Source organism: Aquila chrysaetos, chromosome 13 (genome assembly GCF_900496995.4).
Source record: "Aquila chrysaetos chrysaetos chromosome 13, bAquChr1.4, whole genome shotgun sequence".
NCBI lineage: Eukaryota > Metazoa > Chordata > Aves > Accipitriformes > Accipitridae > Aquila > Aquila chrysaetos.
Window position 1 is genome coordinate 8,075,572 of NC_044016.1, and position 15,242 is coordinate 8,090,813.

Consider the following 15,242-nt stretch of genomic DNA (forward strand, 5'->3'; position numbering starts at 1 on the left):
ACGCTGTAAAAGCACTGTAAAACGTAAGAGTGGTGTAACAAAATTTGAAGTTAATCCCAAAGTGTGCAGACTCGCGTGGCATGTGGGTGTTAGTACAGCCCTGTTCTTACTGCGGAAGACACAGCAGTTACCCATAGCCTCTGGCATGCTGGGGGGGCAGATGGGAGGGACAGGTCTGTCCCCACAGGAAATCTCAAGAGAAACAACTAAAAGCATGAAATCAATGAGTGTAATCCCACTGTGGTTATTCCTACCCCAACTCGTGCAACCTTAGATCCTCTGCAGCCTCATCTCCACACCTTGCCTTTCCTGAGCGTTTCCATGCAGTCTGGGCTACAACCGTGTCCTAGAAGAGCATCGAGGCCATGGGCAGAACAACACGGGGAAGTTTACACTGCAGCTTCCCCCGCTGCTTGGGCCACCGCTGAGAACCTCCTCCTTTGTGCACTTACTTATGTGTGTAGGTGAACACACAACATGAATCACATTACTTTTTTTTATTATTAAAAAATCCACCTTTGTTTCATTTGCTACACTTAAAGGAAATACAGTGTGGTTTGCTAAGACATGCAAACCCTTTCATTCAAAAAAGGCAAAGAAAGCAAATGAATAGCATTTTTTTTCCAAATAAGTCAACTCCTCGATTACAAAAACACTATCAAAACTAGAAAGATCTATAATACAGAGAAAGTGCTAGCAGGGAAATCATTTACTGCTACCACAAAAGACTGATAGGAAAAAAAACCCCAAACGCACAGAATTTTGAAGGCACATAAACCCCCTTGTTCCTGTGTCATCAATACAAGATTTATATCCCTGGAGGTGTCACACGGAAGCTGCTGCATCCGCACCACTGAGCTGAGCCATCTGATGTTGACATCCTCTAGCTAGAGCTTCCACATACGGAAATGAAGATGGAGCTGGCAGGTTATTTGGCCCCATTCTTATACAAAACCATTGTACATTCTTATACCAAACACTGTATGTAGTTTTTTTTTCAGATGCAGCTGGTAATCCCTTTTTTTTTCCTGGTGAACACCACAGAACTGGGTGTTCTTATGCCCCAGCTTCCAGAATCAGGTGTGTCAGATATAAACTCTGTTCTCAGTAAAAAAATATGTACAGATTTCACAGCAGCAGTGAACCTTTAATGCCCCAAAATCACAAGACAAACACACCTCATTTTCTTTCTGGATTTTTACATCCGTCTTAAGATTTAAAGGCTCATTACGTCCAGAGTTTGAAATGAACAACTGTGATGCAGCAAAGCTCTCCCTGTCTCAGACAATAGTCCATGTATATCCAAGTGTATTTTTAAGTATACTCCTAATCTTACACCTCTCAGGGTAAAAAAAAAAAAAACCACCAACAAAAAAGACCTCAGAAAACCAAAGACTACCTGTTCCTGATCACTCGTTATCTGTTTCCTCCACTGCTTTGACAATTCCTCTCACTAGCCAGACCCAGATCCCCACCTCCCTACCTGCACCACTCCCCCCCCGCCCCCACTATTTCTATTTTCCTTCATTTCTCTCTCCCTCATCTACTTGCTTTTCCATCCATCCTTGGCTCCCTTCCACACACAGCACAAAGCTCTAGAAAACCAACTCATGTCCGAGAACAAACTTCAGCTCAATTAGTCGAAGATTATTTCCTCATCCTTGCATTCCTTCAACCCAATCCTGATTTTATAAAGCGTCAGAAGTTTTTGCAGAGAAGAGCACTCAGTCTTGGGGAAGGGGCTGGTGGAGGGGCTCGGGGCTGGGACTGTTTGTCCAAGAGGTTCCTCAGATGCAGGTCTCAGATTTAATCCTAAGAAAGCAGCGATGGCCTCACGTCCTCCCCGGTGGGGCGCGTGGAGCTGCGCTAGCGGATGAAGGATGCCACCTGAGCTGCCACTCCAAAGGGAGCGGAATAGGCTGTTGCTAATCCTTGCAGGCCGACCACCAAGTAGCGGCATCCCTTCTGCAGAGCTTTGCCGACGTTCTGCGGAGAGAGATGGGAGAAGGGGATAAAAAAAGGAGAGGTGATAGAAAATACCCTTACATAAAATCATTCCAACAGCCAATGTCATCAACCCAGAAAATGAACTTCTCCCACAGCTAATGAGGGCTTGAGCATAGAACAACATATTATCATCTATTTTTATATAGAAATACACACCTACAGAGTATAGTTAAACTGAACAGGTGCAGCCTCCACAGGAAGCCAGGCTTTTACGTGGGCTTCTATTCAAGAATAAAATTAGTTTAAATTCACACCTAGTTTGTAGAGGTACATGTTTCCCACACACACATGTTCTAAGTATGTTAGTAACTCTTAAAAGCACATAAGCTGTTAAAACTGGTGCTGAACAAGAAGGCAGTAAACCACTGAGAATATTTTTATGGAAATTTCATTGCTTTTTGTCAAAGATATGTTTGGTCAAAATAAGAACGTTTTGACCCACTTTCATGTCTCTACAGGTTTAAGAGCTCATCTATGTACTGCATTAGAGATAACTTGCTGCAGATTATTTAAACTAAAAACCTTAATCTAATTTTAAATTCACTCTTGATAGTTTTTGCTCATATGGCTGGTCATGACTGGGGAATTAATACAGTGTGGTCAGTTTGGGAGGAATATCAGAATTAACTGTTAGCAACACTTTATGGTTGCGTGGGACTATATCAAAATCATCTCTTGTAATATGGAAAACACTGAAACAGAGGATATACTTTTAAATTGGTGAAATCCAGTCAGTATCTATTATATTCCTAGGATTTCTTAAAGCTGGATTATTGTGGCACTGGCACATGAAAACCTTCAGCTGTCACGATGCCACTACATAGCTGATTTTTGCTGTATTTACTCCCATGGAAACTTACTTGAAGGGAGTTAAAATGGCAAAATAAAAGGGCAGCTCGAGCCTGGGGGTAAAGCCTGAGGACGGAGGAGGAGACGCAGGGCCTGCCCTTCCCACCTCTGCCCTGTCCTACTAAGTCACACTGGTGACTTCTTTCCTCCCTCCTGCGCTGTGTGCCACTTACCTACCCGCACCTCACCAACGCTTTCACAAGTTGTTCTTCGCTGCCAAAGCAAACTGGCAAACCTTCCCTGTGGGGATGTCGTCTGACCAATACAAAAGGGAACAGGCAGTGTCCAAGCACTGGCCTGTGCTCTAAACACGGTTATAAGCGCCCTTATACCAACAGCACATACAGCAATAGCACCAACAGCAAAATTATGAACTGCTGCGACATAACCGTGCTCACAGAACTGCTCTGTATAAATCGAGACTATAGACTTGACACTGCTTCATACTACATGTGTTTACTGTGACTTGGAAATCAGTGTTGGAAACTCAAAGTATCAAATCCATCATGAAAGAATGAAATATTCTATTCCCCTCTTTATGAAACAGTAGTATTTGTGAGGCAGCTCATGACTACGCTGTCATGTGTAAACTGTGTGAATTTCAAAAGTAAGTAACTTTGCCAAACTAACTGGCATTTTCTGCATATCGGAGATAGCAAGCATAACTTTACCAAAATCATCATTTTTTAAAGAATGCAGTAGAAAGTCATGTCTCATGCTGACATCTGTAATCTCTCCGGTAGGAAAAGATTCGGGACACCAGACAGGTTTTTCCTGCTCACACAGAAACTACTTTTTGCTACAAATATCCAAGACATACCAGAGCTGTACTTCAGTGACATAGTAAGAGAAAAAATAATCGAATTCCTCCAAATAGCACTTTTGTAATCAAAGGCACCCACCCTCCAGGGGAAAAAAAACCAACAAACCACCAGACTGCCGGACTTGCGACTTTGCACACAGGAAAGCAAAAGAACAATTTTGATCCAAAATAGTTGTTACACAATGAAGGACACGTTGCATTTTTTTCTTTAACGCATACCAGTGGCTTTCAGCGGACACCGGGAAGGTAAACTGGCAAATGAGTGTACCCGAGGGATATTATTACCCTTTCTTTCGGTCACTGAAGTAGACGGAAAAAAAAAAAAAAAAAGCGGGCCAATTAACTGGAAGTTTTAAGGAATGGTGTCAAAACAATGACGCCGAGGGAAATGCAGAACAAAGGCAGGCAAAGTACCCGTCACATGGACCAGCTTAGTGTCATTTTCACTCCGAAACGGCAGATTTTCTGCTCTTTGATCCCGGCGAGGGTCGGTGTCCTGCCTTCCCCAGCAGCACCGGCTCCTCCCCGGCAAGAGCGAGAGCCAGCCCGGCGGCGGACCCCCGCCTCGGGGCTCAGCGCTGCCGCCTGAAACGCCTGAGGGACACGGGGGACTTCCGAGACCCCCCCGCCCGCTCCGCCCGCCCGGCGCCGAGGGTCCCCGCTCCGGCGGCCCCGGGCGCGCTCTGCCCTCACCTTCCCGTACTTCTTCAGCCGCTTCCCGTAGGGCCGCTTGGCGGCGGCCCGCGGCGGGCGCAGCGGCTCGTAGGAGTCGGGCAGGAGGACGAAGTGCACCTTCCTGGAGGCACAGCCGCCCTCCTCCTCCTCCTCCAGCGCCGCCGGCCGCGGGGCCCCCGCGCTGCCCCCAGCAGCCGCCGCCGCCGCCTCCTCCTCCTCCTCGCCGGGCAGGATGGAGACCCGGTCGTCGGCGGGTCCGCGGCGGGAGTACCTGCCCCTCGCCTTGGCGCCCAGCCGCGCACCCACCGTCATGGTGCCGCCGGGCGCCGACCCGTCTGCGCGGAGCGCCGGCCGCTTCCTCCGCCGCCGCTGCGCCACAGGTGTGGCCGGAGGCGGCCGCTGCCCCCTCCCCGGGGCGGGACGGCGGCGGGAAGAGGCGCCCCGGGCCCCGCCGCCGTGAGGGCCGCGGCCGCGGCAACCGGCCCGGGGTAGCGGGGCGAGGGCTTGGAGGAGCCGCGGCGGCGGGCACCCGGCCCCGGCGCGGCTCTGGGGCGGCAAACCGTGTCCCGCCTTGCTGGGGAAGCGGGGGTTTAGCTGGGGGAAGCCCACGACTCGCCCCGCGGCAGCTCCGCAGAGGGGAAGCCCACCCCGTCGCTAGCGGTGGGACAGGCGGCCGCTGCGGCCTCCGCGCCGCGACCGCTGGCGAAGGCTGAAACAGCTCCTTCCCTGGCATCGCACGCACCGCTCCGCGCCGGCAGCGGCTTCGGGAGGCCACGCTCTTCCCCTCCGAAACAAAAGCCGGACTCCCTGGTAATCCCTCTGTTACAGGTGTTCCCGCTAGGACCTCGGGTGAACGGCATCTCCGGCGTACTGGGCTCCGTTCTGCTACCCCCGGCCAGGGGGAAGGTACGGAAGTCTTCACTGAAAGGCAAAGTTTCTCGCTGGTTTTTGCCCAGGTGCCGGGGGAGGCTGACGGCCACACGCCTCTGTAGCTGGGTGGGCTGCAGTTTAACAACTGCACTTCCTAAGCCGAGTTCGTGTAGCTGCGGTCGGTCAAGAAATGCAAAATTGCATAGGGAGGATCAATATTATTTATTAAACCAGGTGGCATATTTATCAACATTTGATGCGTATACAAATACTTCAGACAAGCAGGTGCGATAAGGGGACAGACTAATCCTTCACCGTGGATTTTTCTTACTGAGGAACGAAGCCTTGAACCTGTGTCTCCCTGAGATGCGCCCTTAACATTCAGCAAGTAAATCCTGCACCCAGCATAGTTACCCGCCCCAAGGATGGTGCTTCGCCATCGTCACAGCTCCAGCCAGAAAGCAGTGTAACGGACACCTTGGCCAGCCCTCTGAGGGGTGGAAGACGCGAGCTAAGTCCCAGGTCTGTCACTACGGGAAAAGTGCTCTACCCCTTCCCCTATTTTATATTTAAAGGCGTCACCACTCCTGTTACCATCGCCAGGTTTTTAATTTAACTCTACAGAAGGCTGAGGTGGAGACCTAAACCCTGGACATGCTCCAAGTACCAGTCCCAAACGGACACCTACCACAGACCACGCGTGGCCCTCAGAGCTTCTCCTTCCTCCGCGCTCTGGCTGCGGCAGCGCCTGCAAGGGCCCGTTTCTGAGCCACCCAGTTCTCTCCCCCACCTCCTGGAGACAGATGCTCAACTTGCCAACGTCCTGGAGGTGTAGGTATGTCCTAAACACTGCAGAGACTGTGAAACTGAGTAGCACCGTAGGTCCTGTCCCAAGTACCTGCTTTAACACTAATCACATGGTAGGGCCTGAAGCAGCAAGGTATAGGAGTTAAATTTTGCACGCTCTAATACGTTGCTGTAGATTTTAAGGTGCTACTTTCTTAGGTAGTTTGAGGGGTGAAGTAATTGCTTGATGCTGATGAAGCAGCAGCATCAACAAATAAAATACCAATAATCTGTAAGCAGCTGTTGAATGGGATCTTTCATCTTGTTAACCTCGAGCACCTCGAGCTAACTTGAAAAATGCATTAATATTTTTCTGGGGCTTTGAGAAGTGTTTACATCTAGGTTTTCTATTTATAGATCCATTACTGAATGTATACTTTGCCCCTAAGCGAGAAGTGCAAAGATGGTAAAAGAGAATCTGTCTTCTCAAGAAGGGCTGGCCTTTCCCCACAGACTGGGTTTGTACCTCACGAGCCTGTTTCATTTTCCAGAGTTCAACTATCAAAACCCCAGAGAACATATCTCTCAATTGAGATTTACTGTCTCCGTTTGCATGGTGGCAGGGGAACCACGTTCTGAGATTAAGAGGTCCAAGCTACCTCTCAGTAATACGATACCAGGTATCGAAAGTCTCACATCTAACACCTCATGGAATTTTGGCATCATTGTAACTATATGGCAATGATGCCACTTGGTTCTCAAGCATTACTTTTCATCCACAGAAGCTGGAATGAACGTTTGTAGTCCTTTCATTGATCTATATACATTTTAATGTTTTAAATTGGACCGCATGAAAAGGGATCTACTTAGTTTGGAAGTGTCTGTATACTGTAAATAAAGAAATAAAGTGAAAAAACAACCCCCACCCAAAACAGCAGAACCATGCGCTAGTCTGACTGCTTGCCCCCACCCCCCACCCCAAACACCCCCTGGAAATGCTGCCAAGAAATTACAACTGAATACATAAGCCCTCTGAAGATCCAAGACATCCCCAGCCCTTCTCGGAGCTGTGGAACATGATGTGGCATTTAACTGTCTTTCGGATTTCTCAAGTTAAAGCCGTGCTGATAAAATGCCACTGATCCCCTCCCACATGAAAGTCAAGCTGCATTTCGGATGCAAATGTTCTTATCCCCCTCTTAGCCAAAGAGTAACTTACACGTAACAGGTACATAACACGGCAGCTGTTGAAGGACCCAAAAAGCAGGCATTGAGGATTCAGCATGCAACATCTCACTGATATCCATACCAACTACGCTCTGCTTGCCAATAAAACCAGCGGTTCTGGAAAAGTATCTATCTTGGATCTTCCCATCTTCCTCCTGCCACAAAGAGGAGATTTGGAAAGCCAAATGAGGTGTCCGGGTGCCGCTACACCTTTCACACTCAGATTGTGCCCTCGCTGAAGCACTTGGTGTATTTGCTATGGAGAGCATAAGGTGGTTCACAGCTCACCTGCCAACAGGGCAAAAGAAGGAAGGAGGTCAGCAGGGTTTGGGAATTGGGGCAATTTCACACTGCTGGCAGTTGCTGGAAATAATACCGTTTGCAAACTGTCTATATAGAAACATTGAATTGGCACTTTGGGGTGCAGTGTTTTGTGGGAGAGTTGAACTAAAATTTGTAACTTCTGTTCTCTGGAAATGCTGTTTGTGTTTCATGGAACATTAATACACCTCTGGTTACATCAAGCGCTGAAAACCAGCGACAATCTAGGGCAAAGTTAGCTGTGTAAAAATACGGCATGCAAAGCAGGAAGCTATCTTAAGTACTTAATCTATGGTCTCACAGCGTGACCTATATTTTTTCCACTGAACCTTCCGAAAAGGCAAGGGGTTTTGTTTCATGACGAAGTTTATACATTATCTTGGATTAACATCATGGTTATGTTCCAGTGGTGCATTTTCAAGGATCATTGAACATTCATGGACATTTACAGGTAAATTGAGCAGACACACAAACCCCTCCCGATGCTGATTTTTGGTGAATTTCTGGAAAAGCTCCTGGACATCCATTTCTAGGAAGTGCTAAACCACTGGTACTTTCTGGACAGCGCAGGACCACAGAACCGATGCAATGCTAATCCTGAATTCACACGGTGTGAAGATGAAGCCCGTACACCTTTCAACTATTTTGCTACCTGCAGTAATTATTGCGCTTTGTATAAAGGGCAAACAACAAGTATTTTAGTATGAGAACTGTTCAAGTAAGTTTTAATAGAGTGCACCAGTGAATCAAGATGACTTGCATCAGATTTTGTTTCAATGAACATCAGATAAAAAAAGAAAAGGGGCTACAGTTCTTTCTTTCCAAACACCACCCTTTTTCTAAGGCAACAATACACGTCCATTTCCGAACATAACTGTTACATAGGAAAGCTACATCACAGTACAGTATGTAAAGTCCATCTCGGTCAAGAAGCCATTAGAGAATGGCACATTTACTACACTTACAGCCTTCTAACTTAGGGTTACAGAGTTTACCACAGCTTTTTTTTTGATTTTTATTTTTTAAAGTGACAATTTCTTAATGAACTTTCTATTCTTCACAAGAGTGTGCAGATGGGGCCCATATGTTGATATTACAGTAATTACGACATTAAATAACATTGCACAACCAACCTCTATGGTTAATTCAGTACAAAATAACAAGTATTAAAATGTACCAGTACTAGTGGTTTTACATAGTTTATAATCATTAATCATGAAGGAAAAAAACGTGGTTTTTTTTTTTTCTTTTCTTTTCTGTAGGCAAGTGCCTAATTACAAAGCTGCACATTACAGGCATAATGATGTGGAATAAATACAAGAAATCTGGTAAAATATTAAACACAAACAGGTTACATGGGAACAAACTGTACAACCACGAAAGCATAAATCAACAATTTATCATTATAAACAAGGTATGTTTAGCTGTAAAATATTATGTGGAATTTCATGTACTCTTTGGGGGCACATGTTCAAAAAGCCAAGCTAATTCCTGAGGTGGTATTATCAACTTACACAATTGGTCAACACTTCAGATTATCTTGTGCTATTAAACAGTCCCAATATTAATGTATTTCCATAAAATGGAATTTATAGTATTCTGAAGGCAGCAAACAAGTGATATTTTACACCATGATATTCAAATGAAATAATTACGGTTCTCCATTTTGGTGCTACATTTATTAACGGGCCATGGGAGTAAGCACTGTAATTTGCAGACAGAACATCACTTACACCTGGTTTCTGTTCCCCCACAGCTCTGAGCTGGCCCAAGGCAGAACAAAGATTTTAAACTGTAAGTGCCAACACTGTAAACATGTTTGTATTATTTTCAACTAAACACTGTCCAATAACAAGGATAAGAGCCAAAGATAAGCAGGAACAGTCTCGCATAGAACAAAAGCCAATTATTCATCGACTTTTGGTTCAAATCATGAACAATCTTTAATTAAAAATGGTCATGCTACGGTTGTGAAAACTACTTTTGTGCATTTGACTCAGGACACAAGTTTTTTAAAAAACGCATGATAGAGGTAAGACTTATAAAAACCACCAAAAATGTAAATGATAGGGAAGAACTTTTCCAACTCAAAGCATCAAACATACATTTCTGTGCAGAAATCTAGACAACTATACAAGATCTGAATTTAAGCAGTCATCTTTTTATTATACAACTCTATGAACATAAAATGAACAGAATGCTCTATATACTTACCTGTACATGTGAACATAACTTCTTTAGCTACAGTTATTTAATATAGGTCATACTGGATTTAACTTTACAATTCTGAATAACTATGTATAACCTTATTGCAATAAGGGCAATTTCTACATGGGGAGTTTCACAGGCCAATCACATTAGGCGTAACCAGTACATTCAAAGTGTAGATCATGTATGAATCTTCCCTGATCCCAGAAAATTTAGGTTCTCTTTACAGCTTAAGCTCGTTTGCTATCTTGGATGCAATGTTCTTAAATGCAATAGAAGTCCCAGATATTCTCTTGAAACGAACTCCATTGAGCGACAATCGTGGCAGTTTGCAGACTTCCATCTCCCACTGAACAAGGCTATCTTGTCGTGCATCACCGTGAACACAGAAGAGCAAAAACCTCTCTTTTTGTTCGTAATCACAGTTATTAGCATCTAACACTTTCCGAATCTCTCGCATCATATCATTCGGGTCCATAGAACTAGTGGTCTTCATACTCCACGTGAACCGCAAGGAGCGTGGCTTCGAATCTTTGCTATCCTCCTTCTCTCTGTCTTTCGGCTCCCCAGAAGCACTCCTGGAAGAAGTGACATACAGAACAGTCAAAAATAAAAGCAGTATAACCAAGAGATAGAAGAGAAATACAGTTCTTGAACAGGGGTTTCTAAACTGCGATTGACACACCACTAGTCACATAAAAGCTAATTCAAAGAGTTAGATGGATACTGTTGGAACAGTTCTGCACCTTCTCCTGCACGCATGTGCTCTTTGGCATAGCACTGGGAGCTGCTACCAGCACTGGTGCAGTGGCACACAAGTGTGCAGTGTGCCCCTGGTGCAGTGGCACACAAGCAAAGCAAGTTTGGAAACCCCTGCTCTAAAATGTTCTGATGACAACATGTGCAATGGTAACTGCAGCAGACACACGTTACTCCATACTGCTCCAAAGAAAGTGGAATCTATGTGAAAGCATGACTGAAGTTCTGCTGATTTCATGGTCTGGAGCATGCCATACACCAACAAAACTGAAGTTGAGGGACACAATCCTGAAGCATAAATCATACTGTAAAAGCAGCAGAGGAAGAAATCCCACCCTGTGATTCACAAGTCTTCAGTTAATTCCCTCCCCTCTTTTCTGCCTTTCCCCCCTTTTGAATTTATTATTTATTTTTGACCTCTCTCTGTGTAAAAAGACCCTATAATAACGGGCTTTATTTTAACTGATGAAGCAGAATTTTGTGCTCCAATTTGGTTCTAAACTGCTGGTTTGTCAACCAGTTGAGTACACAGCCAGCAGCGTTTTCACAGAAGAAACACTGACATGTAGACGCAAAGTATTTTAGCTGATGCAATGACTTGGACAAAATTTCAAGGGAGTACTTTCCAATGAATGTTCTTACTCTGATGCTTCCTTACTGAATAGATTACTTATTCCATTGTAGAAAGCATTTTGAGAAACAGCACTAATTAAAGTAATTCCACAGCCAACTATTTCTGTTCTTGTCCCAGGTACTTAAGATGCCCGATACCTCCCCATCCATCACTGGGGAAAGGTGCTGTTCTCATTTTGATAGTCTATAAACTGTCGCTATTCAGAGAGGAGTCAAAACAAGTATTTTAATTTAACTTTCAGTGTGATCCCCAGAGAACCACATCGATATTAAGGGATAGAGCATGGCAGGGATAAGATCCCAAACGACTTTTAGCCCAAAACAGACACTGTAGGATGACAAAAAGTAGAGGAAGCTAGAGAATGAAAGCAAGAGCTGAAAGCAACTTCACACTTCATTTCATTTGAACATTTGATTAATCTCTTTTCCCTTTCCACATCATGAATTCGACAGCTAATAGACTTTGAATTGAAAAGGGCTAATGTAGATAAAATGCATTGTGTATTATACAATGTATCCTGTTAAGAATGTGCTGCTTTTTTTTTTTTTTTAAATAAAGGCTTTCTGTTTTGAAAACTAAGTCGATACTTTCCATAAGTGACCAGTTTAGAATGCAAACTACAATGCCTGTTCATTAGAGAGCATAAAAATAAAAAATTATGCACTGTGCTAAGCACACCAAATATGCAGAACCAAATGCTGAAACATGGCAAAAGAGCAGATATACTGGAAAATGAGCATATGAAGGAATGCTTTATTACTAACAAAGCATCTATAGATCTGTATACATTGGTTGCCATACAAATTCAGTATTTAGCAGTCACCACCCTTTTTGTCTGAATGTCACTTTATTTCTCAGCGCAAAGTGACATTCATTTCTCAGGGACTATAAGGTGTTTACTTCTGGCAAACAGCAGCTTTAGTAATGAACACAGTATGTAGCTATAGTAATAATTTAATATATACATATATACACACAGACACACACAAAGTATACTACATTTTCCACTGAAACCAAAAGTAAACACCATTAAAGATTTGTAAGCCAAAACATGATTTTAAGTGCCTAAATGACTGGTTAACTCCTACAGGGGGCTTTATTATTCAAAGGAATATGCTTAAATAAAGTTTTATATTAAATACTTCGCAAGAAAGCAAAAATGAGGAATAAAGGACCTCACCAAAACCCCCTCCCCCCAAATAAAAAACATTTTTGAAATGCAGATTACTTAAGCACTATTCTATTTTACATCCTGATTAAAAATCTTTAAGAAATCACTTAAACCTTGATGCGAAAGACCTAGGAGCGAAGTATTAATAGTGGCTCCTCACCTTGAGGTGTCAGTTCTGCCACTGGCTTCGCCTTCACTTGGATCCCTCAAAACAAAGTTAAGGTTGAGATTCAATGATAAAGGTGAAAAATAAAAGTTAAGAAAACCTACATCTAGAACAACGTTAAATAGCTACTGAACAAAAAAAATAATAAATAAAAAAAAAAAATCAGTATAATAATGTCAAGCCTAATACTGTTTAATAGTATTTTTTCACAGCTGTAATTTTAGTTTCCCTTTATGGTACCTTAACTTCTTTCAGCTCTGACATGTAATTGTTTAATTTTTTCTAAACTGATGGTAAAATTAACACTTTGTTCTCAACCTACTGCAGACAGAGCAACGGCCACATGTAATTCCAGCAAGCACAAAGGAGCAGTCGATCAAGGTGGTCCAGGAAGGCTCCACTCTGCACCCTTCTGGGCCAGGCCTTTAGACCTCAGTCCTGAAACCACTTAGGTACATGCCCATGCTTAAGCACACTCAAGTAATTAAAGACAGGACGTGCCTAAGAGTTTCTGAGACCAAATGTTTGGAGCCCAGTTCAGAAAGGTTACTTCAACGTCTGCTTAACTTTAAGCAAATCAGCTGTTACATTGACTTCAGTAAGATTACCGGTGAGCTTGAGCTTAAACATATCTTCTTATCATGTTGAATTAGAGGTGTGCTTTACCAAGGAACAGTTTTATATTATGCCTTTTTAGTCTGAAGCAGCTTGAAAAATATCCATAGATTGTATAAGCCACTTATGTACGTTCCTAGTGCTGCTGTACAAACATTTTAGCACCAAATTTCAATTAGCTAATTAATACCTTCAAAACACAAATACTTTAGTAACTAACATCAGAGAAGTATCATTCAACATAAACCATTGATATGAAATACTTCCAATACCCTATTCATTAAGCGTAGTCATTATGCATTTATTTTATATACTTACCAGAAAAGACATTTACCTTTGCCAAAAGATAGCAAAAAAAGTCTTTCATGACACTTTCTAATCAAAGTATTCTTTAAACCATTATTTCCTGAACAGTACAGAAGTTAAAAGGCATGCAGTTATGTGATCCAGCTAAAAGCACAGCAAACCCCCCGCCGAATCTCCACGCATGTAAACCCAGGCACTAGAAGTCTCAAACAACCCAAAGTTAAAAAAAAAAAAAAAAACAAAACCAAAAAAACAAAACCAAAAACCAACAAAAAACCCCAAACACCAACAAAAAAACCCCACCAGCAACAAAATAAACAAAAACCCTACAAGGCCTTCATTATAGGAAAATATATTTCTAGCAGTATAAAACACAATAGGAAATTGTATAAAAGTGTTCTATAGAAAAGATCATTTTAAAATACATCAATTTATAATATCTTAATTCTAAATGCATAGTTTACAATATTATTTTAATATTGTAGTTTAACATAATGGCAATATTAATTCTTTGATCTGACTTCAAAAAAATTCAAGATACCATTCCTTGAAATAACAATGAGCTATAATGCAAAACAACAGCCTGTGCTCTTGAAATTGGTTAGTTACTTAGCAGAAAATACCTTTCTTCCCATTTGGAAATCTACACTGAAAACACAGTTGACTAACTTCGCTGTAACTTTTTTTTTTCCTTTTTAGAAAACAGAGAACAAACTCTCTCCCCCCAACTATGTATGTGCTGGAGATCCCAATAACGGAGGATCATAGTCCTGTATCTTCAGGTTTCTGAAAAAAGAAAATCATTCATATACTTTTTTTTTTTTTTAGGTCATCATAGGAGGTATTACTTAGACACACACTGATGCACTATCAGCTCACCAGGTTAAATCAATTTCATGAGGAACATCACTGCATTTCTAGTTTTCTCTCTTCTTTTCCCTTGTAATATCACCTTACACAATGATATTTTACTTACAGATTTGCAACTACTAGCTTAAACTAGCTTTGAATTTATCTTTTTTTTTTTTAACACATAAATGATAGAATCCAGTACATAACAGCATGATTCTGCAAAGAAAATAGAGGTTTCCAAGATATAATTCTGTAAAACTGACAATAATGCAGTATGGACACATCCATAAGTAGGCTTAAGAATTATACGTATATCACCATTAGAAAGAGGCAAACTGAAAACTAAGTCCCCTTTTGGGAAAACTATTGTGACTGCTAAGTCAACAGTCACTTGATATTAAAGAGTGTATTTGAAAAAGTCTTTCCCAGCACCTCTCCTCACAGTATTGTTACTGTTAGCATCATCACAGGAGTGAACGCAGATCCAGGATGTGTGTTTTTTCTTCTTTCAGAATCCTGAACTTATGTTTGAAGAATCTGGTAACATGATATGAGAGGCTGCAGGATACTGAAATATTAGTATTTCCAGACATCCAGACTTCTGCCCACTTCTAAGCTTCTCATTTATTCACAAATTTTAGAATTCCCTGAAATAATTTGTTAATACCCATTCCCTCTAAGCACAGCAATAATTGTAAATCTAGCCCTTGCAACAAACTGCACCCAGTTAAAAAAGTAAAATGTTGTTAACATTAAATAATGACTCATTTTTAAGTCACTGCTTTCAGTATTTAAAATCAAATGAACTTAACTTAATTGTAGCATCTTTGTATTTTAGCTGTAAAACATGAGCAAAAAAACCTTTTGAGTAGTGTTCTCTTGCTCCTTTAAGATAAAGAAGCAGAATAGCTGGTGAAACATAATGGTTACAATATACACAGAGAAGTAAAACAAGGCAGGTTCTGGAAGAAAC

At 42.4% G+C, this 15,242-nt stretch overlaps 2 protein-coding genes and 1 long non-coding RNA gene across 15 annotated transcripts in view; 1 reads left to right on the top strand and 2 right to left on the bottom strand.

The window, feature by feature from the left end:
- Positions 1-482: 482 nt before the first annotated feature.
- C13H1orf115 (chromosome 13 C1orf115 homolog) lies at positions 483-4,774 on the bottom strand. The gene is made up of 2 exons (XM_030034611.1): positions 4,373-4,774; positions 483-1,986 (listed from the first exon to the last, which is right to left on the bottom strand). The coding sequence occupies exons 1-2, from the start codon at positions 4,664-4,666 to the stop codon at positions 1,867-1,869; spliced, it is 414 nt and encodes a 137-aa protein (XP_029890471.1). The 5' UTR covers positions 4,667-4,774; the 3' UTR covers positions 483-1,866.
- Positions 4,775-4,921: 147 nt separating this feature from the next.
- On the top strand, positions 4,922-8,159 carry LOC115349848. Its single transcript, XR_003926247.2, has 3 exons — positions 4,922-5,746; positions 5,849-6,059; positions 6,562-8,159. It is a non-coding gene; the product is annotated as an uncharacterized LOC115349848 (long non-coding RNA).
- A 95-nt stretch (positions 8,160-8,254) lies between these two features.
- The window catches only part of MARK1 (microtubule affinity regulating kinase 1), a 60,915-nt gene continuing 53,927 nt past the window's right edge, over positions 8,255-15,242 (bottom strand). For 10 of the 13 annotated variants that reach the window (XM_030034600.2, XM_030034607.2, XM_030034606.2 and 7 more), the window contains 2 exons: positions 12,491-12,535; positions 8,255-10,344 (listed from right to left, as the gene is read on the bottom strand). In XM_030034600.2, the coding sequence (XP_029890460.1) occupies positions 9,990-10,344; positions 12,491-12,535 (400 nt within the window). In that variant the 3' untranslated portion in view covers positions 8,255-9,989. The remainder of the gene's footprint in view (positions 10,345-12,490; positions 12,536-15,242) is intronic. The other 3 variants (XM_030034608.2, XM_030034604.2, XM_030034601.1) reach the window with 1 other exon arrangement.